Genomic DNA, 25,691 nt, shown 5'->3' with positions numbered 1-25,691 from the left:
TTATGACGGTTTTGTGATTCAACTAAATATATCGCTGATTCAACTTAGGACTTGCATGTTATAACTTAACCCAGTGCTCCCTTCGCGGGAAACTGTCACAGTCAGCGAGTTTGTGTTGATTTTGGCGTGTTTTCTTTTCAGGGATATAAGTTGTTTTCAACAACATGGTAGCTCGTTAAATGGTGTACCCGTGCCTCGTTAATTTAGTAAGGATTTGGCGTGGTTGTCACCTCTAATTTGGTATGTTCGATGACATAGACTAGAAAAAACACCTATGCGAACTAACCTGCTAAATACCAGACGATAACCAGATAACAGTCAGTTTTGTTGCGTGGAATATCTTGTCGGAAAACGTGATTTACAGAGAAGTCTTTGTTTCACGCAGATGAATAGCATTGTGACCAGCAGATCGGAGTATGCCCCAGTCGTCTTTAGGATATATGCGATATTCATGCCACATGAAAGGGTTAACTATAAATAATAATTATTTTATTGTAAGTGACCAGTTTGGGGGAGGGGATATTTTTAGTTGATGCACCAATGTACTGAAAATAATAACCCTAACCTAATGCTTGTCATATTTTTGGATGGCTTTCACCATGTCCTTGTACATTTTTTTAATGACACTCCCTGAAAAGACAACATGCCAAAGCACTTTATGTTATGAACTTTCCATTTTAAACATGACACTCTTCCCCCATTTGTGTGTATGTTTAAGACCCTTCCCTATTCACATTTCTTCCACTGATTCCTTCTGGACACTCCCATCCCATTAATAAATGACTGGTTCCAATATATTCATTAAAAAATGGATATACAGACACAGTCAATAATAAATGTATCATAATTTTCGTTTTGGTCCACTCATTTGTCATATCACATGTTTAAAAAAATTAATTTTGTCTTCACTGTCAGGTTCTTTCAGAGTAAGAAACCAACCTTCAACAATGTCAACCATAGAGAAAATGAGCATTCAGGGGGTGCGAAGCTTCGGTCCAGATGATCCTAACAAACAGGTCATCACATTCTTCAAGCCCCTGACTCTCATCCTTGGCCCTAATGGTACAGGGAAAACTGTACGTGCCCATGACTACTGCTGATAATTTTATTCCACGATACATCGATAAATTTTATCAAATCAAAATTACAAGTTACATGTATTGCATCTGATGTAAAATGAGTTCATCATCATGTTCATTATATTAATGAGCACAGTTCTTGTGTCTGGGCCGCCTCCGTGGTCTAGTGGTAGAGCGTCTGCCCGGAGAGCGGAAGGTCCGGGGTTCGATCCCCGGCCGCGTCATCCAAAAAGACGTTAAAAGATGGTACTTGTTGTTACCCTGTCTGGCGCTCGACATTAAGGGGCTAAAACAAGGACTGGTCGGCTCGGAGTCAGTATACTGTCGGGTATTCATGTTAAACTGCGGCATGGTATCTCAGTGCGCTAGCACTATAAATCGGCATCAGTCCGGACTAGTACAAGCAGCCACATACACACACGTATATGCACGTCGCTATATAAATGCAAAAATCTTGGACGCGACGTTAAACCCAATTTCACCTCACCTCTTGTGTCTGGGAGAATGTCTGTGGTCTAAGGCTCCGCAATTTGCTGTTCAGAGTTGTGTCCCTTAGGTGTATCAGGAACCTATGATATAACTCAAATATTGCTGACTGCACTCTAATAAAGCAGATCGTGGGTTCAAATCCTGGTCACTCTGATGTCTCCGGGTTTGTGAACGTCATGCCTGTGTAAGTGGGTTTCGCCAAAGTGGTACACGTCAAAGGCCTGCTTATTTCGGGCTTCCCTCCAACATCATTCTGACATGCTCTATTATAGCTAGAATATTGATCAAAGCGGTGTGATAATCACCAACATCCAAAGGTGTAACACAATTCTGAAGGCTAGGGTTCCAAGTTACTAGTATTCCGATCACACAGACTTGCACTGCAACACTCAGGTTTCTTACAACCTACACTCCGAGGATGTATGTTTCAGACTGTGATCGAGTGTCTGAAGTACATGACAACAGGTGACATGCCCCCCGGCAGCAAGGGGGGAGCGTTCATCCATGATCCCAAGGTAACTCAGTACCAGTCATGCTGCAGAGCTCCAGATAACTTTCTGAGCAATTGAGTTTTTACTCAAAGGTTTCTATTTTAATTGGGTTATTACATTTTTCATTGGGTAACCAATTTTTTCACTTATCTATTCATCACTCTATTGGGTTTTTCCCAAAATGAGTAAGCATTTTGAGATTTGATAAAAAATGAAATAATGTTTAAGAAGTATGTAACGGTTCTAAATAAAGGCTTGACTCAGAAAGTAAATTAGCTCGTAATTGTTTCGGAAATTAGCTCTGCTATACAAATGCTGAAAAAGCTTCATTGGGTATTTACGCGTGCTGTTTTCAAACAAATGAGTTTTCCATTTAATGACTGCGTTTCTGTATGCAAGTTAATTGAAAGTAATTGGGTTTTGAATAACTTTAGGGGGTATTTTACGCAAATACACAGCTTGTCTGTAGCTTAGAGTCAAAATTGGCAAAGCCCACCAACATGACCAAAATGAAATGTCAAGAAACCCTGAAGCAAGTTGGGGGAATTCCCATGCTGCCTTCTTCCTGGGCAATCTCATTAAAATCAGACCTTAGTTCTCGCTACCGCTAAACAGAGATCTGAAGACATCCCATTTGGGGTCACGTCAGAATGACCTTTCATCCGACCAAGGGGCAGTCGGGTAGCCTAGTGGTTAAAGCGTTCGCTCGTCACGCCGAAGACCCGGGTTCGATTCCCGACATGGGTACAATGTGTGAAGCCCATTTCTGGTGTCCCCTGCCGTGATATTGCTGGAATATTGCTAAAAGCGGCGTAAAACCATACTCACTCACTCACTCATCCGACCAATCAGAACGTCGCTTACCAGATTATGAAAGTGACAGTCGGAATGTGATTTCTAATCATGCAAGCTCGAAAACTTTAACATGGGGTATTCCGAATGATAGTTACGGGTTTAACCACTGAATCCTTACAATCTAGACCATCTATTAGCCATTCGAGAATGTTTTTGTTTTTTTGTTCAGGTTTCAAATTTGTAATCGAGAATTTGTCAAAATATGTTTCGAAGTGTAGTCGCCAATTTGAAATAATTGCCGAAAAGCCTGAGAAAGCTGCCTTCTGATTGGTCATTCCATTGGTCGGTCAAAGTTCGCACAAGGTCGGTCTGACGTGACCCATAATGGGATGTCCTCAGATCTTTGTTTAGCGGTAGCGAGAACTACGGTCTGATTTTAATGAGATTGTCTTCCTGGGTCAATTTTTGTAAGATCGCAATCTTAGGTTTCGTAGATATTTCACCATCTACTTGAAATTTATCTTTGGTCGGGACATACTTCTCTACATGTTAAAATTAATTCAGAATCATTGGCAACTATGAACTTGTAAACAGTGAAACCTTCATTGTCAGAACATGACTCGTTGATCCCAAAATTTGTTAATCTAGATGATTTCACTTGGAATGGTGCCATTACCAATACCCATGTTTTACACAGTTTTTCTGCATAAGGACAAATGGTCTAGGTAATAATAAATGTTAACTGCAAACATTGACATAACACAATCGCTTTCAATGTCAAGATATGTTTTCAGATGCATAGTTCAAGTAAATGAAATCCATGAAATGGACAGGATGACAGATTTTTGCCCCATCCTTGCTTGTCAATAACATTTTCAGTTCCAATGACCTTTGTTAAGCCTCCAAAACATGTTAACAGGGCTCGATTTAGCTATATAAAACATGCACCAGTCCAACCTATTATTGAAAACCTAATATTTATGTCTATAAGCACCAAAATATAAATATATGTGTGACTAATCCTTTATTCTTCTCACGACATTGAAATTGAACACAATACCTCTAAGCACTATTTACAATAATATATCACTTATCTTGTGTTATGTGTAATTTGTCATGTTTTGTTGGGCTTGATGTCATCAAACTGTAGACACTTTAAGATTATGTACACCTGTTCCTGTAACGTTTTACAGCAATACATCATTAATAGGCTGACACTGGGACCAGGGTGCAACTATAAATGTCTGGTGCAACTAGCTTTTAAGGTCAACAAGCACCTGGTGCAATTATACCAAGTTCCTTACATCAAGCCCTGTGTTAATAATTGGAAGTATGTCTTATTTATGTGATGACTGTTGGTCCCATGGAACAGGTTGCCCACGAGCGGGAAGTGAAGGGTCAGATCCGCCTCTTAATGAGAGACATGACCGGTCAGCAGTGTAGCGTCCAGAGGTCCATCACAGCCACACAGAAGGTAACCCAAGGGAGACACATCTCAGTTCTTCTTTCATGCATTAAACATTTGACAGCCACATCACTGTGGTAGCTACTATTATTAGAGGGTGGTCGAGTAGCCTAGTGGTTAAAGCGTTCGCTCATCACGCCGAAGACCCGGGTTCGATTCCCGACATGGGTACAATGTGTGAAGCCCATTTCTGGTGTCCCCCACTGTGATATTGTTGGAATATTGCTAAAAGCGGCGTAAAATCAAACTCACTCACTCAATACTATTATTAGAAAAGTACTTCTTTCTCTGACAATCATTTTCAGTAGGTACTTTTAAAAAATGAGTCCAGTTATTGATTACAAACTGCAGAGTTGCAGTTACAATATTCAAAGTGTGTGTGACTAATGTTTCGGGGCAGTAAACACCCTAGAAATCGACTAAGTGTGCTGTGGCTTACAAAAAAAAAAGAATTGTTTCTCAATTTCAATTTCAAAAATATGGTGAGGGCATTTGTTTATTTTTGCTTGTTCAATCTAGTATGTAACCAAATAAACAGTTGTGTACCATCAACCTGGGAAAGGGCCTCCCTACATAAACAAGCATACAAACTCCTATTGCCACCATGACCATAATGTGAGATACACAGTAAAGCAGTGCGCATGTAAAGGGAAGTAACTGCATGCTATTTTGGATTGCATTGTTTTTAAGTATAAGGATTTTTTTTATTGCTTTTATAATGGAAATAAAAACAAAATGTGCAGCAGACTTTCTGATGATGCGAACAGTGCCTGAGAACCAAGACTATTATTATTTTTAGCCTGAGATAGTGTATTTTCAGTTTGAACAGAGAGCATTTTTCTGTAGCCGACTGACTTTCTGTCTTTTGCATCACAGTGAGCAGAGTAACATCATGATAGAGATGTGTGGTGTAGAACTAAACTCATCTTCACAAGGCAAGGGAGTTAACTGACTATAAAAGTCCAGTTTCCACCCTTGCTGAACTAGGCTGGTATTATGGAGTTACAGTTTGGCTGGACTAACGAGTCTATGCATAGTCCAATCCAAATTGCGCAACAAAATCGAAATCCGGTTTGTAAACTGTCATGCAGATTTCAGTCGATTGCAGGATTTGCGAAGCATGTGCACCCACAGCAGATATTTTCCAAATCTTTTCATGCTTTTAATTGAGGTGCTCATGTGATTTGATGTGTTTCACGATGTGAGACCCGATCACAATAGAGATCTTGATTATTGATCAGATAGTCCTGACTGGGAGCCGCCATTTTGTTTTAAGCAAATGCATGTGATACGAGAGGTGGAATGGGATTGGTAAATAGGAGAGGTTTAGAAGGTACATAACTGGTAATAGCCACTGGTGGTGCTACGATCGAGCCCAGCAATTCCAGCCGAGTTTGGCAAGGGTGGAAACTGGACTTTTATAATCAGTTAATGCCCTTGCCTCGGGAAGATGAACTAAACTTTGCTAGGCTTGCTTCATTTTCTAAAGGGTACCCATTTCATGTTGGCCTCAGTAGCTGTGCATCAGGCTTGCAATGCCCATCATATGTGGGAGAAAACTGCACCATAATTTGTTTAAAGGTTATCATGGCTTCCTAATTTCATATAAAAACCCACTGTAAACTTTGGACACAGCATATGCCACTTCACTCAATACTTTTGCCAACACCCAAGAGTTCGCGTTTTGTTTTGCTCGGTTCTAAATTTAGATAAGAGGTATCTAATAGACAGTAAGACTACCTCATACTTCTAAACACAGTAGGTATATCTCCTATCTTTCTATTTGTGTGTGGCCGCCTCCGTGGTCTAGTGGTAGAGCGTCCGCCCGGAGAGCAGAAGGTCCGGGGTTCGATCCCCGACCGCGTCATACCAAAAGACGTTAAAAGATGGTACTTGTTGTTACCCTGTCTGGCACTCAGCATTAAGGGGATAAAACAAGGACTGGTCGGCTCGGAGTCAGTATACTGTGTCTGAGTGGGGTATTCATGTTAAACTGCGGCATGGTATCTCAGTGAGCTAGCACTATAAATCGGCATCAGTCCGGACTAGTGCAAGCAGCCACACACACACACATACACACACACACACACACACACACACGTGCATGCACGTCGCTATATAAGTGCAATAATCTTTGACGCGACGTTAAACTCCTTAAACTCACCTCTATTTGTGTGTATCAGGTGAAAAAGATTGAGACGCGGACACTAGATGGAGTGATCTCGAGATGGGGACCTGATGGACAGAAGAAGAGTATCACTTCCAGGTGTGCCGAACTGGACAAGGAGGTACGTCACGCCTAATTGATTCTTTCAGGGCAGAATAGGTCCCCAGTTCCCCATCATGTCACCCCTCCATGGTCTAGTGGTACAGTGTTCACCCGGAGAGTGAAAGGTTCGAACCCTGGCTGGGTCACACCAAAGTGAAATTAAAAGATGGTACTTGATGATATCCTGCCTGGCATTCGGCATTTAGAGGCTAAAGTGAGACCTGCATCACGTCTGACTTTGCTCCTCCTGACTGCTCCCTGGGCCCCGTTCCACAAAGCAATCTGAGGGGTAAGTTGATTGTAACTCACTAAGTATGAGATCTTAAATTTTTGTTACAATCAGCCGCCCGTTCCACAAAGCAATCTTAACTTAGAGAGTTGTAAGTTAAGATCAAAATGCTAAGTTCCTCCGGACCAACTTAGGATTGCTAAAATCGATCTTAAATATTGTACCATAACAACAAAGATGGCGACTTTTATTATGGCGTGCAAGGAAATGCGTCGTCTGCTAAACATGACCCAAGGGAAAATGGGAAAATTTTGTATCTTTATGGCTGAAGATTCCGATCTTTGTTAAGATCAGCTACTTAAGAACTTGTAAAGTTACAATCGCCCTAAGATCGCTTTGTGGAACGGTTGTAAACTTTAGCTAAGACAATTTTAGAATCGACGTAAGTCTCTAAGATTGATTGTAGTTACGATCGCTTTGTGGAACGGGGCCCAGGTCTAGTGGTAGAGCGTCCGCCCGGAGAGCGGAAGGTCAGGAGTCGATCCTCAGCCACTTTATACCAAAAGATGTTAAAAGATGGTACTCGTTGTAACCCTGTATTGCACTCGGCATTAAGGGGCTAAAACAAGGACTGGTTGGCTCGGAACCATAAACTGTGTCTGAGTGGGGTATTCATGTTAAACTGCAGCATGGTATCTCAAAGTGCAATAATCTTGAACGCAATGTAGAAATAACTTTGATATGAGAAAAATGTAGGTGTTAGGTGTATGATAGACCAACACTTGCAAGTGAAAAGGTGAGGTGTTGAGTCCAATACACCTATAGGTAAAACAAAACACACCATGGAAAGGTGGTGGACATGGCTGTATATATTCATCTGTGACTGCTGCAGATGGTGACAGCACTGGGTGTGTCCAAGGCCGTGCTGGACAACGTCATCTTCTGCCACCAAGAGGAGTCCAACTGGTAAGCTTGTTTGTGTACGCTGGTAGTCATGACAACTGCAATTATGACCAGCTTCAGCCTTGGGTCTGCAGCAAATTTCAGGAAACATTCCAAAATTGGAAACATTTCCTAATTCAGACATCCTCAATTATCTGCTACGCCAAAGATCTGAGGACTTCGCATTACAGGTTACGTCAGAACAACCTTACACAAACTTTGACCAACCAATCAACAGGAAGTCAACATTGGCCAATCAGAAAGCAGCTTTCTCGAGATTTATCGGCACTAGCTTCAAATGGCGACGACTTCCATTCCAGACTTGTCACAAAATTCTTGATTCAAAATTTGAAATCTGGTATGTCAAACCATGCTAACAGGTAGCCAAGATGGTGTGGCAGTACTTCCCACAGCAGTGACGTAGTTAGCCGGGGGGGGGCAGGGGGGGGGGAGTTGCCCCCCCCCCCCTGAATTTTTATAGAAAACAGTTTTATTTGAATCATGAAAATACAAGTTGGGGACAAGTGATACTTTACAAATATTTGCCCCCCCTGTCAAAAAAAGTTAACTACGGCCTTGCACAGGCTATGATAGGTCTCTCCCGTTTCAAATACACTGTTTAACCCATTGAAGCGCGAGATGTCCAGCATTCAGTCTTACAGCCTGTAGCAGTCGTTCAGAATGCCCCATGTTAACCCTTTGGATGGTGAATGATAAGAAAACACATTCAGACTTTCACGTTCTATATCTCGTAATCTCTGCTCTGGACAGATGAAAGGTCGTTCTGATGTTATGTCCTCTGACCTTGTGTAGATGTAGTGAACACTCAGATCTGATTTTAATGAGATTGTTTCAGTCATGAAAGAAGATGGTATTTTCATTGAACAGATATTATTTAGCATCCTGTCATTTGAACTGGACGTCAATATTTTTACACCGTATGTGCTTTTGCCCTGTGAATACTGCTCAAGACAACTCAAAAGATGAATAATATGTTTCTTGACTTGACTTGTCTGAACTGTTAAGTAATTAAGAGTTGCAACGTGGACAAGAATGCATCTTCCTGAGGTAAGGGCATTAACTTATTATGAAAGTCAAGCTTCCACCCTTGCCGAAACAAGGCTGGAATTTCCAGGCTCAATCGTAGCACCAAAAGTGGCAATTACGAGTAATGTCCCTTCTGTGTCCCTCCTATTGACCAATCAGATTCCATCTCTCATATCACTTGCATATGCTTCAAATAAAATTGTGGCGCCAAGTCAAGATGATCTCATCAATAATCAAGATCTATATTGAAATAAAAACGGGTTTTACCTCAAGAAGTGCATCGAATCATTTGAGCATCTCAATTAAATCATGAAATGATTTGCAAAATATCTGTTGACCCAGTTGGCGGTACACATGCTTTGCAAATCCTACAGTTGAAATCTGCTCGTTGAAATCCATGTTGTTTACAAACCGGATGCCACGTTCGTTACGCAAATTTGATTGGACTTGGGAAGATGACAAGAATGTTGTCGTGCAGTAGAGATACAGTAGATAATGTTGTCATGGAGTCTGCTTCTGTCCAGGCCACTGTGTGAGGGTAAGGCCTTGAAGGAAAAGTTTGACGCCATCTTCGCCTCGACCAGATACACCAAGGTGCTCGAGACTATTCGGAAACTCAAACAGGAACAGGTTAGTTGTACATGGTATTCCTTGACCCCAGAACCCCATGCTTGTCTCCCTGTTGGATTTCGGGGCAGAATCACTCAATCACTCTCCCACTCACTCAATCATATTCCCACTCACTCAATCACTCTCCACTCACTTAATCACTCTCCCACTCACTCACTCACTCTCCCACTCACTCAATCACATTCCAACTCACTCAATCACTTTCCCACTCACTCAATCACTCTCCCACTCACTCACTCTCCCACTCACTCAGTCTCCTACTCACTCACTCACTCTCCCAATCACTCACTCACTCTCCCACTCACTCAATCACTTTCCCACTCACTCAATCACTCTCCCACTCACTCACTCACTCTCCCATCCAACCTCTCACTCTCCCACTCACTCACTCTCCCACTCACCCACTCACTCAGTCTCCCACTCACTCACTCACTCTCCCAATCACTCACTCACTCTCCCACTCACTCAATCACTCTCCCACTTACTCACTCACTCTCCCACTCACTCAATCACTCTCCCACTCACTCAATCACTTTCCCACTCACTCAATCACTCTCCCACTCACTCACTCACTCTCCCATCCAACCTCTCACTCTCCCACTCACTCACTCTCCCACTCACTCACTCACTCTCCCTCTCACTCACTCACTCTCCCACTCACTCATTCAATAACTCCCCCACTCACTCAATCACTCTCCCACTCACTCACTCACTCTCCCTCTCACTCACTCACTCTCCCACTCACTCATTCAATAACTCCCCCACTCACTCAATCACTCTCCCACCCACTCACTCACTCTCCCTCTCACTCACTCACTCTCCCACTCACTCATTCAATAACTCCCCCACTCACTCACTCACTCTCCCACTCACTCACTCACTCTCCCTCTCACTCACTCACTCTCCCACTCACTCATTCAATAACTCCCCCACTCACTCACTCACTCTCCCACCCACTCACTCACTCTCCCTCTCACTCACTCACTCTCCCACTCACTCATTCAATAACTCCCCCACTCACTCACTCACTCTCCCACTCACTTACTCACTCTCCCACTCACTCACTCACTCACTCACTCTCACTCACTCTCCCTCTCACTCACTCACTCTCCCTCTCACTCACTCACTCTCCTACTCACTTACTCACTCTCCCACTCTCACTCTCCCACTCACTCACTCACTCACTCTCACTCACTCACTCACTCTCCCACTCACTCACTCACTCTCCTACTCACTTACTCACTCTCCCACTCACTCACTCACTCTCCCACTCACTTACTCACTCTCCTACTCACTCAATCACTCTCCCACTCACTCAATCACTCTCCCACTTACTCAATCACTCATTTACTCTCCCACTCACTCAATCACTCTCCCACTTACTCACTCACTCATTTACTCTCCTACTCACTCAATCACTCTCCCACTCACTCAATCACTCTCCCACTCACTCATTCACCTGCTCTGTGTTGACAGGACGGTAGCATCAAGCTGTACAAGCAGGACCTCAAGTACCTGAAGGATCACAAGGACAAGGCAGCTCAGGTAGGACAGTGGGGAGGGCAAGGGGATGTGGGGGGAGGGGCCGGTGTAACATGCCCCAGGGTGAAACATACCCCTGGTTACTTCTTCCCTATGGAAATAATAGCCTAGGGCAGTTCTTGGCCAACCATGGCCACAAGGGAAAACAGCTGCCCCCATCCTTGCCCAACCCCTCCTCCCGTGTGTTACAGCTGTGGTGAAAACAGGTGCCCCAACCCTCACCCAACCCCTCTCCACCCATGTGTTACAGCTGAGGTGAAAACAGCTGCACCCACCCTCACAGAACCCCTCTCCACCCATGTGTTACAGCTGTGGTGATAACAACTGCACCCACCCTCGCCCAAACCCTCCTCCCATATGTTACAGCTATGGTGATAACAACTGAGGTGAAAACAGGTGCCCCCACCCTTGCCCAAACCCTCCACCCATGTGTTACAGCTGAGGTGAAAACAGCTGCCCCCACCCTCGCCTAAACCCTCCACCCATGTGTTACAGCTGAGGTGAAAACAGCTGCCCCCACCCTCGCCTAAACCCTCCTCCCATGTGTTACAGCTGTGGTGAAAACAGGTGCCCCCACCCTTGCCCAAACCCTCCACCCATGTGTTACAGCTGTGGTGAAAACAGCTGCCCTTCCATGTGTTGCAGCTGCAGTCCGACCTGGAGGAACTCAACGGCAAGGCGGCAGCATCCAAAGAGTCAGTGGCCAAGATAACCGTGCAACTCGGCCCGATAGAGGTCAGTACAGCCTAGTGTTCAGTACACATCACATCTTGTAAGGACGCTCCAGGGTGTTGAACTTTTGGGACTTGGGTCCCCATCACTCTACTGCTGGTCATCCTAAGGTGACTTAGTTGGATGGAGTGGTCAGGCTGAGGGACTTGTTGATTGCCTGTCACCACCCTGATGGTGTGGCTCTTTGCTCATTGGTTGCCTGGTCAAGACCAGTGTTTAAAATACACACCTGCCCAGCAGTCCGAGACAGCCTGATTTGCTGGCGGACGGTCAGTTTTGAAAAGTTGCATGCCCGATGGTCAGGGGTTACAGTTACTAGGCTGACAATCCCCCAGTTTTATTGCTCTTTTCTGAGAACTTACATTCAACAGTACTATTCTTATGTTTACTCTTTTGTTTCTGACTTATTTGTTAGCCTGGAAAAGTCTGGACTGGCAACATTTTATCTTGTCTGGTACATTTGCAAAATTGCAAGTCCGGTTTGTCTGCCTAAAATTTTGGGGAATTTTATACTCTTTTAAGACTTGATTCTTTACAAGCCACTCACTCACTCACTATTCCAGTTTATGATGGAAACATTTTTACTACTAAAAAAAAGTTACAAAAATCCCACAACTGTAAGGCTGTGTGTTTCAATACCCACCAGTCATGTTAGATTAATTATAGTCATATGAAAAAAAATTGTTTGTTGTTTAACGTCTTTTGAGTAGTATATGTTGTTTGTGGCTCGGTTACCATGGTTACATTGCTGTGTTCTTGTTCTTGTTTTGTAATTGATATTTTTGTTTATAACAGCTACAATATTTCATCAAGGAACCTAATCTGTTTATCAACAGAACTGGCTGAGAACTTGGCTCCATATTGAAAATCAGTTTATATGTTTTGGGTAAAGATCTTTCCCAGATATTGCTGGACCTGAACCAGGTCAAAATTGTAGGTCAGTCATCATCCAAATGTTGTCAGAGCCAGACAAGACATTGATGATGGCTGTTACCATGGTTACAAACATTTCCAGATGAGCAGAAACCGGAAACAATTTCTGTTGTGAATTTAAGATTCCAATCAGATGTAATTTATGCATTTTCAGATTTATTCTCTCATTTCAGGAGCGTCTTGATCAAATACAACAGAATGCTAATGAGATCTACAAAGTGAAGACTAAAATTGGTATGTTCAGATTTGCGAATGATATAAGCAAGTGGAATAATCTTGAGTTAATGTTAATGAAGTATTATCAGAATCTGATGTTCAGTGTGATGTGTTGCAGAGAAACTGGAGAGTGAAAAGGGACAACTGGAGAAAAACATTCAGGAACTCCAGGACAACATTGAACATGTGTTTCAGGGTAAGTAGTATCTGTAGTGTCACATTGGACATGTGTTTCAGGGTAAGTAGTGTCTGTAGTGTCACATTGGACATGTGTTTCAGTGTAAGGAGTGTCTGTAGTGTCACATTGGACATGTGTTTCAGGGTAAGTAGTATCTGTAGTGTCTCATTAGACATGTGTTTCAGGGTAAGTAGTATCTGTAGTGTCTCATTAGCCTAGTGTTTCAGGGTAAGTAGTATCTGTAGTGTCACATTAGACATGAGTTTCAGGGTAAGTAGTATCTGTAGTGTCACATTGGACATGTGTTTCAGGGTAAGTAGTATCTGTAGTGTCTCATTAGACATGTGTTTCAGGGTAAGTAGTATCTGTAGTGTCACATTAGACATGTGTTTCAGGGTAAGTAGTATCTGTAGTGTCTCATTAGACATGTGTTTCAGGGTAAGTAGTATCTGTAGTGTCACATTAGACATGTGTTTCAGGGTAAGTAGTATCTGTAGTGTCTCATTAGACATGTGTTTCAGGGTAAGTAGTATCTGTAGTGTCACACTGGACATGTGTTTCAGGGTAAGTAGTATCTGTAGTGTCACATTGGACATGTGTTTCAGGGTAAGTAGTATCTGTAGTGTCTGATTGGACATGAGTTTCAGGGTAAGTAGTATCTGTAGTGTCTGATTGGACATGAGTTTCGGGGTAAGTAGTATCTGTAATGTCACATTGAGCATTAGTTTTGTGATAAGTATCATCTGTAGTGTCACATTGAACGTGAGTTGTAGGGAAAGTAGTATCTGTCTCAGCACAATGGACTTAAGTTACACGGGGGCACGGGTGGCCCAGTTGTCTAAGGCGCCGCGATTCACTGTGCAGAGTTGCATCCCTTGGTCATGCCAGAAACCTATGATTGTGGGTTCAAATCCCGATTATATTTCTAGGTTTGTCAGCACCATACCAGTGCTTTTGGGTTTCACCGAAGTGGTAAACGTCAGAGACCTGCAACACTTCGGGCTTTCCTCCCACGTTAAGCTGTCACGCCGTGATATAACTGGAATACTGTTAAAAGCGGCATTAAACCCAATTCACTCACTTACTCACTCATAAGTTACAGGGAATGTAGTATCTCAACACAATGAACATGAGTTACAGGATTGTATTAGCTGTCTCAATGGTATGTGGTATCTATATCGGCCAATTAAATAAGTTTTAGTGTCAGTGGTATCTGTCACTGTGTGAATCAGACAACTGAAATTGGTAAAAGTTACAGTGTGAGTTGTGTGCTGCAGGGAAAGTAGTATCTGTCTCAGCACAATGGACATAAGTTACAGGGAAAGTGGTATCTGCCTCAACACAGTAGACATAAATAACAGGGAAAGTAGTATCTGTCTCAACACAGTAGACATAAGTTACAGGGAAAGTAGTAACTGTCTCAACACAATGGACATAAGTTACAGGGAAAGTAGTATCTGTCTCAACACAGTAGACATAAGTTACAGGGAAAGTAGTATCTGTCTCAACACAGTAGACATAAATTACAGGGAAAGTAGTATCTGTCCCAACACAGTAGACATAAGTTACAGGGAAAGTAGTATCTGTCTCAACACAGTAGACATAAGTTACAGGGAAAGTAGTATCTGTCTCAACACAATGGACATAAGTTACAGGGAAAGTAGTATCTGTCTCAACACAATGGACATAAGTTACAGGGAAAGTAGTATCTGTCTCAACACAGTAGACATAAGTTACAGGGAAAGTAGTATCTGTCTCAACACAATGGACATAAGTTACAGGGAAAGTAGTATCTGTCTCAACACAAAGGACGGAAGTTACATGGAAAGTAGTATCTGTCTCTACACAATGGACATAAGTTACAGGGAAAGTAGTATCTGTTTCAACACAATGGACATAAGTTACAGGGAAAGTAGTATCTGTCTCAACACAATGGACATGAGTTACAGGGAAAGTAGTATCTGTCCCAACACAATGGACATAAGTTACAGGGAAAGTAGTATCAACAAAATGAACACTAGTTTAATAACTAGTTTGTATAAGCTGTCTCCATGGTAAGTAGTATCTGTGTTGGCTAAATAGATAAGTTTTAGGGTCAGTAGTATCTGTCTCTATATGTGAATCAGACAACTGAAATTTGTAAAAGATCCCCTATCACACCTGGGCCCACTTGCACAAAGCGATCTTAGCACTACAACTAATGTAAGCCTATGTTAAAGTGTGGGAGTTACGATCATCTTAGCGCTAAGATCGCTTTGTGCAAGTGGGCCCTGGTTAGGGCCAGGCTACAGTGTGTGTTGTGTGGCACAGGGTCCACAGAGGAGCTGAAGGGGGTCCTGGAGGACTTTGAGGACAAGCTTCAGGAGAGGAAGGACACCGTGCAGCAGGTGAGGACAGGAGGACGACACGTTGGAAGGGATGGTCTGTTCCACATGTCTGTCCCTTGAGTCTTCATCAGAGCTTCCCTAAGTAGTATCTTTGCTATTCTTGCCATAGGAGATCTATTCTGAAGTGGGAGAGCTGTGCAGAGTTGTGTCCCTTAGGGACGCCAGAAACCAATGATTGTGGGTTCGAATCCTGGTTCACCCTGATTATGTTTCTAGGTTTGTCAGCATCATGTACTTGCTCGTGGGTTTTGCCAAAGTGGTACCCATCTAAGGCTTGTATCACTTCAGGCTGTCCTCCCACTAATCTGACATGCCATGATATGACTAGACTACTGTTAAAAGTGGCGTTAATCCCAACTCACTCACAAAATTCAGAGACTTTTACAAGAAGATTCTTTCCATTGAAATTATCATTCATAAAATGCCAGGATTATTTATACTACAATCATGGCATGGTCATTTAAGAATTGACTTCAGTATGTTTTTGTATTTAGGGAGTTATAACATCAAAACCTTTGTACTTCCTGTGTAAATCTCCTATGTGGATTTACGATAAACTGTGCACAGTTTTTTACGTTTATAACTCCCTAAATGGAAAAATGATTGAAGTAAATTCTTATAAGTAAATAACTTCACATACTGCTTATTTAAGCATTAACACACAATAAGCTAGAAACAACAATACCAAATCAGCGACATTGTTCAGCTCACAAAACCCACCCATTCTATTATCAGCCAATCAGGAAACATTAGGCCATTAGTAGTGGAGGCTAAATTGTATTTTGGTTTATGAAAACATTCACACATGAAGTGTATGTTTGGTTTATGGAAACATTAACACATGAAGTGTATGTTTGGTTTATGGAAACATTAACACATGAAGTGTATGTTTGGTTTATGGAAACATTAACACATGAAGTGTATGTTTGGTTTATGGAAACATTAACACATGGAGTGTATGTTTGGTTGATGGAAACATTAACACATGAAGTGTATGTTTGGTTGATGGAAACATTAACACATGAAGTGTACGTTTGGTTTTTGGAAACATTTACACTTGGAGTGTACGTTTGGTTTATGGAAACATTAACACATGAAGTGTACATTTGGTTTATGGAAACATTAACACATGAAGTGTATGTTTGGTTTATGGAAACATTAGCACATGAAGTGTATGTTTGGTTTATGGAAACATTAGCACATGAAGTGTATGTTTGGTTTATGGAAACATTAACACATGAAGTGTATGTTTGGTTTATGGAAACATTAGCACATGAAGTGTATGTTTGGTTTATGGAAACATTAGCACATGAAGTGTATGTTTGGTTTATGGAAACATTAGCACATGAAGTGTATGTTTGGTTTATGGAAACATTAACACATGAAGTGTATGTTTGGTTTATGGAAACATTAACACATGAAGTGTATGTTTGGTTGATGGAAACATTAGCACATGAAGTGTATGTTTGGTTGATGGAAACATTAGCACATGAAGTGTATGTTTGGTTTATGGAAACATTAACACATGAAGTGTATGTTTGGTTGATGGAAACATTAACACATGAAGTGTATGTTTGGTTGATGGAAACATTAACACATGAAGTGTATGTTTGGTTGATGGAAACATTAACACATGAAGTGTATGTTTGGTTGATGGAAACATTAACACATGAAGTGTATGTTTGGTTTATGGAAACATTAACACATGAAGTGTATGTTTGGTTGATGGAAACATTAACACATGGAGTGTATGTTTGGTTGATGGAAACATTAACACATGAAGTGTATGTTTGGTTGATGGAAACATTAACACATGAAGTGTACGTTTGGTTTATGGAAACATTAACACTTGGAGTGTAAGTTTGGTTTATGGAAACATTAACACATGAAGTGTACATTTGGTTTATGGAAACATTAACACATGGAGTGTATGTTTGGTATATGGAAACATTAACACATGAAGTGTATGTTTGGTTTATGGAAACATTAACACATGGAGTGTATGTTTGGTTACCCAATCAAATGCCACAGAATCATATGCTTTATATGTATAATGGTGTACGTTGTGATGGTGAAGATGGAGCGGCGGAAGGAGGAGCTGTCAATATCGGTGGAAAAGCTGGGCAGGGAGAAGTCACAGCTGCAGCTGGAGGTGGGCAAGCTGCAGCAGGAGGCCCAGGTGAGTCAGTGTATTGCGAGGAGGAAGCCGGGTGAGTCAGTGTCTTGAGGGGGAGGAAGCCAGGTGAGTGAGTGTATTGCGGGAAGGAAGCCAGGTGAGTGCGTGTATTGCGGGGAGGAAGCCAGGTGAGTGCGTGTATTGCGGGGAGGAAGCCAGGTGAGTGCGTGTATTGCGGGGAGGAAGCCAGGTGAGTCAGTGTATTGCGGGAAGGAAGCCAGGTGAGTGCGTGTATTGCGGGGAGGAAGCCAGGTGAGTGCGTGTATTGCGGGGAGGAAGCCAGGTGAGTGAGTGTATTGCGGGGAGGAAGCCAGGTGAGTGCGTGTATTGCAGGGAGGAAGCCAGGTGAGTGCGTGTATTGCGGGGAGGAAGCCAGGTGAGTCAGTGTATTGCGGGGAGGAAGCCAGGTGAGTGCGTGTATTGCGGGGAGGAAGCCAGGTGAGTGCGTGTATTGCGGGGAGGAAGCCAGGTGAGTCAGTGTATTGCAGGGAGGAAGCCAGGTGAGTGCGTGTATTGCGGGGAGGAAGCCAGGTGAGTGCGTGTATTGCAGGGAGGAAGCCAGGTGAGTGCGTGTATTGCGGGGAGGAAGCCAGGTGAGTCAGTGTATTGCGGGGAGGAAGCCAGGTGAGTGCGTGTATTGCGGGGAGGAAGCCAGGTGAGTGCGTGTATTGCGGGGAGGAAGCCAGGTGAGTGCGTGTATTGCGGGGAGGAAGCCAGGTGAGTCAGTGTATTGCGGGAAGGAAGCCAGATGAGTGAGTGTATTGCGGGGAGAAAGCCAGGTGAGTGCGTGTATTGCGGGGAGGAAGCCAGGTGAGTGCGTGTATTGCGGGGAGGAAGCCAGGTGAGTGAGTGTATTGTGGGGAGGAAGCCAGGTGAGTGCGTGTATTGCGGGAAGGAAGCCAGGTGAGTCAGTGTATTGCGGGGAGGAAGCCAGGTGGGTCAGTGTATTGCGGGGAGGAAGCCAGGTGAGTCAGTGTCTTGCGGGGAGGAAGCCAGGTGAGTCAGTGTCTTGTGGGGGAGGAAGCCAGGTGAGTCAGTGTATTGCGGGGAGGAAGCCAGGTGAGTCAGTGTATTGCGGGGAGGAAGCCAGGTGAGTCAGTGTATTGCGGGGAGGAAGCCAGGTGAGTCAGTGTCTTGCGGGGAGGAAGCAAGGTGAGTGAGTGTCTTGTGGGGGAGGAAGCCAGGTGAGTGAGTGTATTGTGGGGAGGAAGCCAGGTGAGTCAGTGTCTTGCAGGGAGAAAGCCAGGTGAGTCAGTGTATTGCAGGGAGGAAGCCAGGTGAGTCAGTGTATTGCGGGGAGAAAGCCAGGTGAATGACTGTGTTGTGGGGAGGAAGCCAGGTGAGTGACTGTATTTTGGGGAGGAAGCCAGGTGAGACAGTGTATTGCAGGGAGAAAGCCAGGTGAGTCAGTGTCTTGTGGGGAGAAAGCCAGGTGAATGACTGTGTTGTGGGGAGGAAGCCAGGTGAGTGACTGTATTGTGGGGAGGAAGCCAGGTGAGTCAGTATGTTGCGGGGAGGAAGCCAGGTGAGTCAGTGTATTGCGGGGAGGAAGCCAGGTGAGTCAGTGTCTTGTGGGGAGGAAGCCAGGTGAGTCAGTGTTTTGCGGGGAGGAAGCCAGGTGAGTCAGTGTCTTGTGGGGAGGAAGCCAGGTGAGTCAGTGTTTTGCGGGGAGGAAGCCAGGTGAGTCAGTGTATTGCGGGGAGGAAGCCAGGTGAGTCAGTGTCTTGTGGGGAGGAAGCCAGGTGAGTCAGTGTTTTGCGGGGAGGAAGCCAGGTGAGTCAGTGTCTTGCGGGGAGGAAGCCAGGTGAGACAGTGTCTTGTGGGGAGGAAGCCAGGTGAGACAGTTAGGTGAGGTAGGGTTTTTAGAGGGGCCCTAAGTAATCCCATATAGAGACAGGTGGTCCAGTAGTCTAAGATTTTCGGTCCATATGACATTTGTCCTTATTTTGATTTTTGGTTTGTCAGGCACCATGCCCATTTTACTTAAGTGGTAATATCCAAGACCTGCATCACTAGGGGCTTTTCCACCCACAATAAGCTGACATACTGTCATTACTGAAATACTTACAAGGATTTTGATCCCTGCTCTGTCAGAAGGTCAAGGTGATCCCTGCTCTCTCTCAGAAGGTCAAGGTGATCCCTGCTCCCTCTCAGAAGGTCAAGGTGATCTCCCTGTCAGGTCAAGGTAATCGTCCTGTCAGAAGGTCAAGGTGATCCCTGCTCTCACTTCCCGACCACTGTGAATTACATATTTATTTTCTCATGTCCTTTGACACTCATGATATTGTCAATTGATTTTAATATGTTGTTTGTCAGACTCACAAAGAGAATGTTGAGAAGCGGGATGGCCTGATCTGCACCCTGGCTGCCCAGTACGAGTTTGAAGGTGAGACTGCACAGCTGGGACAAGTTTATTCGATAAAGTCCAACACACTGCACAAATACTCCCATCAGCATTGTACACACTTTCCCAAATGTATTAGCCCATGAAGACCCGGGTAGAATAGGTCTTCAGCAACCCATGCTTGCCATAAAAGGCGACGGTGCTGGGCGTCAGAGGCAACTAACGGGATCGGGTGGTCAGGCTCGCTGACTTTGTTGATGCATGTCATCGATCCCAATTCTCTGCTAAGAAGACATATTCCAACATGTATTATCTGAGAATCTATTGCTATTCACACTAAATATCTTCGTGTTTTATGATAATTTGCCAGTGTTCAACAATGGTTTATAAGTGTGAATGATTTAATTAGTTTTTCATGTTTACAGGGTTTGAGAGAGGGCAAATCTCGGATGAGAAATATAAATACTTCTTTGAAAATGTCAGAAGCAAACTGGAGGGAATGGTTGCCGACACTCAAAAGTTGAAGGTGGGTGTCCTCCATTGCCATGGGCATGTCGCTCAATAGACATGTTGTCATTAACCCACATGAGCATTATTAATGAAACTTTGTCTTGTCCATGTGTCAAGGAAAAAACCAGAATGTATCATGGTAGTACCGCAATTTGACTTTTTGTGATGATTACATTTCTTTTGTTTGGGGGAATTCCTGATTTGAATCATTCCCAAGCAATCTACCTGGTCATGAGAGGCTACTAGAGGACTTGGTTGGTCAGTAACGGTACTTGGTTGATTGGGTTACATCTTACCTAGTGAAGTTTTCGGGACCATTATTATCCATAGTGTCAATATTTGACCATAGTGATAATATTAGACCAGAGTGCCAATATTAGACCAGAGTGCCAATATTGGACCATAGAATCAACATTAGACCAGAGTGACACTATTAGACCATAGTGTCAATATTAGACCCTTGTGATAATATTAGACCATAGTGTCAATATTAGACCCTTGTGATAATATTAGACCATAGTGTCAATATTAGACCAGTGACACTATTAGACCATAGTGTCAATATTAGACCCTTGTGATAATATTAGACCATAGTGTCAATATTAGACCCTTGTGATAATATTAGACCATAGTGTCAACATTAGACCCTTGTGATAATATTAGACAATAGTGTCAATATTAGACCAGAGTGCCAATATAACACCAGAGTGTCAAAATTACACCAGAGAACCAATATTAGACCATACTGCCAACATTAGACCATAGTGACGCTATTAGACTATGGTGATACTATTAGACCATAGTGCCAACATAAGACCAGAGTGACAATATTAGACTATAGTGACAATATTAGACCATACTGCCAACATTAGACCATAGTGACACTATTAGACCATAGTGACAATATTAGACCATAGTGACAATAATAGACCATAGTGACACTATTAGACTATAGTGCCAACTAAGACCATAGCATCAATATTAGACCATAGTGACACTATTAGACCATAGTGACAATATTAGACCATAGTGACAATAATAGACCATAGTGACACTATTAGACCATAGTGCCAACATAAGACCATAGCGTCAATATTAGACCATAGTGCCAACATAAGACCATAGCGTCAATATTAGACCATAGCGTCAATATTAGACTATAGTGTCAATATTAGACCATAGTGTCAATATTAGACCATGGTGACAATATTAGACCATAGTGACAATATTAGACCATAGTGACAATAAACGACCATAGTGACAATATTATACCATAGCATCAATATTGGACCATAGTCCCAATATTAGATCATGGTGTCAATTTTAGACCATAGTGACACTATTAGACCATAGTGTCAATATTAGACCATTGTGATAATACTATACCATAGTGTCAAAATTACACCAGAGTGCCAACATAAGACCAGAGTGACAATATTAGACCATAGTGACAATATTAGACCATAGACCATAGTGGCACTATTAGACTTTAGTGATACTATTAGACAATAGTGCCAACATAAGACCATAGCGTCAATATTAGACCATAGTGTCAATATTGGATCATAGTGACAATGTTATACCATAGCGTCAATATTAGACCATAGTGCCAATATTAGACCATGATGTCAATATAAGCCCATAGTGACAATAATCGACCATAGGCTATCAGGCTGTAAAGTTACATTTGCAACGTCAAGTTTTTACTCAATTGTGAAAGTGTTGGACTGTTTTAGAACAGTGTGGATGTCGCTGTCGCATCACAGTAGCTAAGCAATGACATGTCCCAGGAAATGTGGTTATTGAGTAGATGCATGTGTGTGTACCTGCAGACACAATATGAGGAGAAGGAAGCCTCCATTCAAAAGAAGATGGACGACCTGCGGGACAGCAAGACCAAGCTGGAGCAGAGTGAGCGCATCAAGAAAGACCTCATGGTAAATATTGTGACAGAGAGTACTCATGGTAAATATTGTGATGGAGAGACCTCATGGTAAATACTGTGACAGAGAGACCTGATGGAGACCTCATGGTAAATATTGTGACAAAGACTCCTCATGGTAAATATTGTGATGGAGAGACCTCATGGTAAGTATTGTGACAGAGAGACCTCATGGTAAATATTGTGACAGAGAGACCTCATGGTAAATATTGTGATGGAGAGACCTCATGGTAAATATTGTGATGGAGAGACCTCATGGTAAATATTGTGACAATGAGACCTCATGGTAAATATTGTGACAGAGAGACCTCATGGTAAATATTGTGATGGAGAGACCTCATGGTAAATATTGTGTCCCGAGACACCTCATGGTAAATACTGTGAGATACACCTCATGGTAAATATTGTGACAATGAGACCTCATGGTAAATATTGTGACAGAATGCATTGCCCAAGAAAGACCTCGGCGTAAATTTGGCCAGAACGTTTTGTAGCAGGTCGTGGAGTCATCCAACAGATGACATCCTCACCTTGTCACCAGACAGGGTTAACCTCTTTGGTCATTTCGACAAGGTGTCAAACCAACCTTGGCTCATACAGTCCATGGTGTGAATCCCATTATGGGTTTCTTATGGCCATTACACATACATGAACTGCCCTAGATAGATATGGTATATAGTGTTACACATGGATACATGAATTTTCACAATCATACGGTACATTGGCAGAATGCACACAGGAAATACTAGACATCACACACTATACATTTGAAGAATTCATATGTAATATCTCATGGAAATGCAGAATCATAAATTGTCAGCCATTAAGAATTTTTACAATAAAATTAGGTATATATATTTTATTTTGACCGAGGAACTAGAGAACAGTGTAGCTGTGTGATATGTCCTCTCTTGTTGTTGTACTTCTCTAGACCAAGAACTCAAACGAGATCCGACAGATTAACCAGAAGTTGAGCCACATGGAGGCCTCGGCCGGGCGACTTGACCAGCTGACCAGGGACTTGAAGGGGGCAGTAAGTAGGTCGTTGAAGGGAGACGAGGCTTGGTCAAGTAACAGTCCTTGCAAATTGATGGAAGACATTACATACCATTAGTTTGTATGCTTACCAGTACTCAAATCTAACAATTTACAATTACCCTTGTTACACAGAAACAATTTCTCATTCTACAAGACCTGAATAATGTCTAACCGTATACTGAGCATGGCACCTGAGCCCTGTTCCACAAAGCGATCTTAGTGCTAAGGCCATAAAGTGATCTTAGTGTTAAGGTGATCATAAGCCTATGTTTAAGTATGTGAGTTACGATCACCTCATCACTAAAATCCCCTTGTGGAAAGGAGTCCTTAGGATTGAACAGAATCACTCTTTTGGTATTAAATTAGATCGGGTATTAAATTAGATTGGGTACAGTGTGTGAATGCCCTTCTTAATTTCCCTTGGGTAGTTTAATGGTCTGACTCTCTGACTTTAGTCAATCCAGCAGTATTGTACATGGATGTCTATCCAAAGGAAGGTTAGTCTGCTGTTTTGTGTTTTTCTGAGAGCCTCCTCTGATTATAGTTGAAAAGGATGACTTTGTACTCAGTCCATTATATTGCTGACCTGTGTTGGTTGACACACCCAGTCCAGTATCTAGCTGACCTGTGTTGGTTGACACACCCAGTCCAGTATCTAGCTGACCCGTGTTGGTTGACACACTCAGTCCAGTATCTAGCTGACCTGTGTTGGTTGACACACTCAGTCCAGTATCTAGCTGACCCGTGTTGGTTGACTCACTCAGTCCAGTATCTAGCTGACTTGTGTTGGTTGACACACTCAGTCCAGTATCTAGCTGACCTGTGTTGGTTGACTCACTCAGTCCAGTATCTAGCTGACCTGTGTTTGTTGACACACTCAGTCCAGTATCTAGCTGACTTGTGTTGGTTGACACACTCAGTCCAGTATCTAGCTGACTTGTGTTGGTTGACACACTCAGTCCAGTATCTAGCTGACCTGTGTTGGTTGACACACTCAGTCCAGTATCTAGCTGACCTGTGTTGGTTGACACACTCAGTCCAGTATCTAGCTGACCTGTGTTGGTTGACACACTCAGTCCAGTATCTAGCTGATGTGTGTTGGTTGACACACTCAGTCCAGTATCTAGCTGACCTGTGTTGGTTGACACACTCAGTCCAGTATCTAGCTGACCTGTGTTGGTTGACACTCTCAGTCCAGTATCTAGCTGACTTGTGTTGGTTGACACACTCAGTCCAGTATCTAGCTGACCTGTGTTGGTTGACACACTCAGTCCAGTATCTAGCTGACCTGTGTTGGTTGACTCACCCAGTCCAGTATCTAGCTGACCTGTGTTGGTTGACTCACCCAGTCCAGTATCTAGCTGACCTGTGTTGGTTGACTCACTCAGTCCCGAGTCTGACCTGTTTGTAGGAGCTAGACCTGAGCAGCACAGAGGGGACAGTCAACCTGGAAGATCTGAAGAGGGAGATAACTCTCCTTGACAAGGACAGACGACAGCTGGACACAACTCTCAGTGATTTGAAGTAGGTTCTCATTATCTGTGTTCACATGTATCAAATTTAAGCCAAATCTAACTGTCTGAGTACTTTCATTAAATAGATGTTTGTCTGCTACATTGGAAACTGTTGGCAGTTCTAAAGAAGGCCATCTGTGTTCTCTGTAAACTTTCCTGAGTTTTGTGTCTCCTTGTTCTGGTTGTATACTAGATGTTATTTTATACTTAAAGTTTCTTGCTACTCCCCGCCAAGCCGTAACATTTGTTGCTAGTTAACACTAAGCCATGATGTTTGTTGCCCTTCGACATAAAGCCATATTTGTTGATAGTTGAAAGTAAGACCGTTTGCATTGCAAGTGAATGCTAGCCTGTGATGTTTGATTTTCGTAATCACCAACCCATGATGTTCGTTTCTGGGAGCTCAGAGATGAATAGTCTGTTGTTGCTCGTCGTCACTTACCTGTGATGTTTGTATCGGGCATGCAGCTCAGAGATGAATTGTCTGTTGTTGCTCGTCGTCACTAACCCATGATGTTTGTATCTCCGTGCAGCTCGGAGATGAATCGTCTGTTGTTGCTCGTCGTCACTAACCTGTGATGTTTGTATCTCCGTGCAGCTCAGAGATGAATCGTCTGTTGTTGCTCGTCGTCACTAACCCATGATGTTTGTGTCTGCGTGCAGCTCAGAGATGAATCGTCTGTTGTTGCTCGTCGTCACTAACCCATGATGTTTGTGTCTCCATGCAGCTCGGAGATGAATTG

General features: G+C 43.0%; 1 protein-coding gene across 2 annotated transcripts in view; it reads left to right on the top strand.

Moving 5' to 3' along the window:
• Positions 1–77: 77 nt before the first annotated feature.
• LOC124133711 (DNA repair protein RAD50-like) overlaps positions 78–25,691 on the top strand; it is a 56,898-nt gene continuing 31,284 nt past the window's right edge. The window contains exons 1-18 of one of the 2 annotated variants that reach the window (XM_048387628.1): positions 78–206; positions 916–1,076; positions 2,000–2,083; positions 4,227–4,328; positions 6,503–6,607; positions 7,710–7,783; positions 9,331–9,436; positions 10,913–10,981; positions 11,624–11,713; positions 12,817–12,877; positions 12,978–13,055; positions 15,348–15,424; positions 17,502–17,603; positions 19,917–19,986; positions 20,370–20,470; positions 22,287–22,391; positions 23,328–23,429; positions 24,846–24,958. In XM_048387628.1, the coding sequence (XP_048243585.1) occupies positions 948–1,076; positions 2,000–2,083; positions 4,227–4,328; positions 6,503–6,607; positions 7,710–7,783; positions 9,331–9,436; positions 10,913–10,981; positions 11,624–11,713; positions 12,817–12,877; positions 12,978–13,055; positions 15,348–15,424; positions 17,502–17,603; positions 19,917–19,986; positions 20,370–20,470; positions 22,287–22,391; positions 23,328–23,429; positions 24,846–24,958 (1,568 nt within the window). In that variant the 5' untranslated portion in view covers positions 78–206; positions 916–947. Of the gene's footprint in view, positions 241–915; positions 1,077–1,999; positions 2,084–4,226; positions 4,329–6,502; positions 6,608–7,709; positions 7,784–9,330; positions 9,437–10,912; positions 10,982–11,623; positions 11,714–12,816; positions 12,878–12,977; positions 13,056–15,347; positions 15,425–17,501; positions 17,604–19,916; positions 19,987–20,369; positions 20,471–22,286; positions 22,392–23,327; positions 23,430–24,845; positions 24,959–25,691 lie in introns of both variants that reach the window. The other variant, XM_048387627.1, reaches the window with a different exon arrangement.

The sequence above is a fragment of the Haliotis rufescens genome, unplaced genomic scaffold, assembly GCF_023055435.1.
Source record: "Haliotis rufescens isolate VD_foot unplaced genomic scaffold, xgHalRufe1.0.p SCAF_7, whole genome shotgun sequence".
NCBI classification, from domain to species: Eukaryota; Metazoa; Mollusca; class Gastropoda; order Lepetellida; family Haliotidae; genus Haliotis; species Haliotis rufescens.
This window is presented reverse-complemented; position numbering and strand designations above follow the sequence as displayed.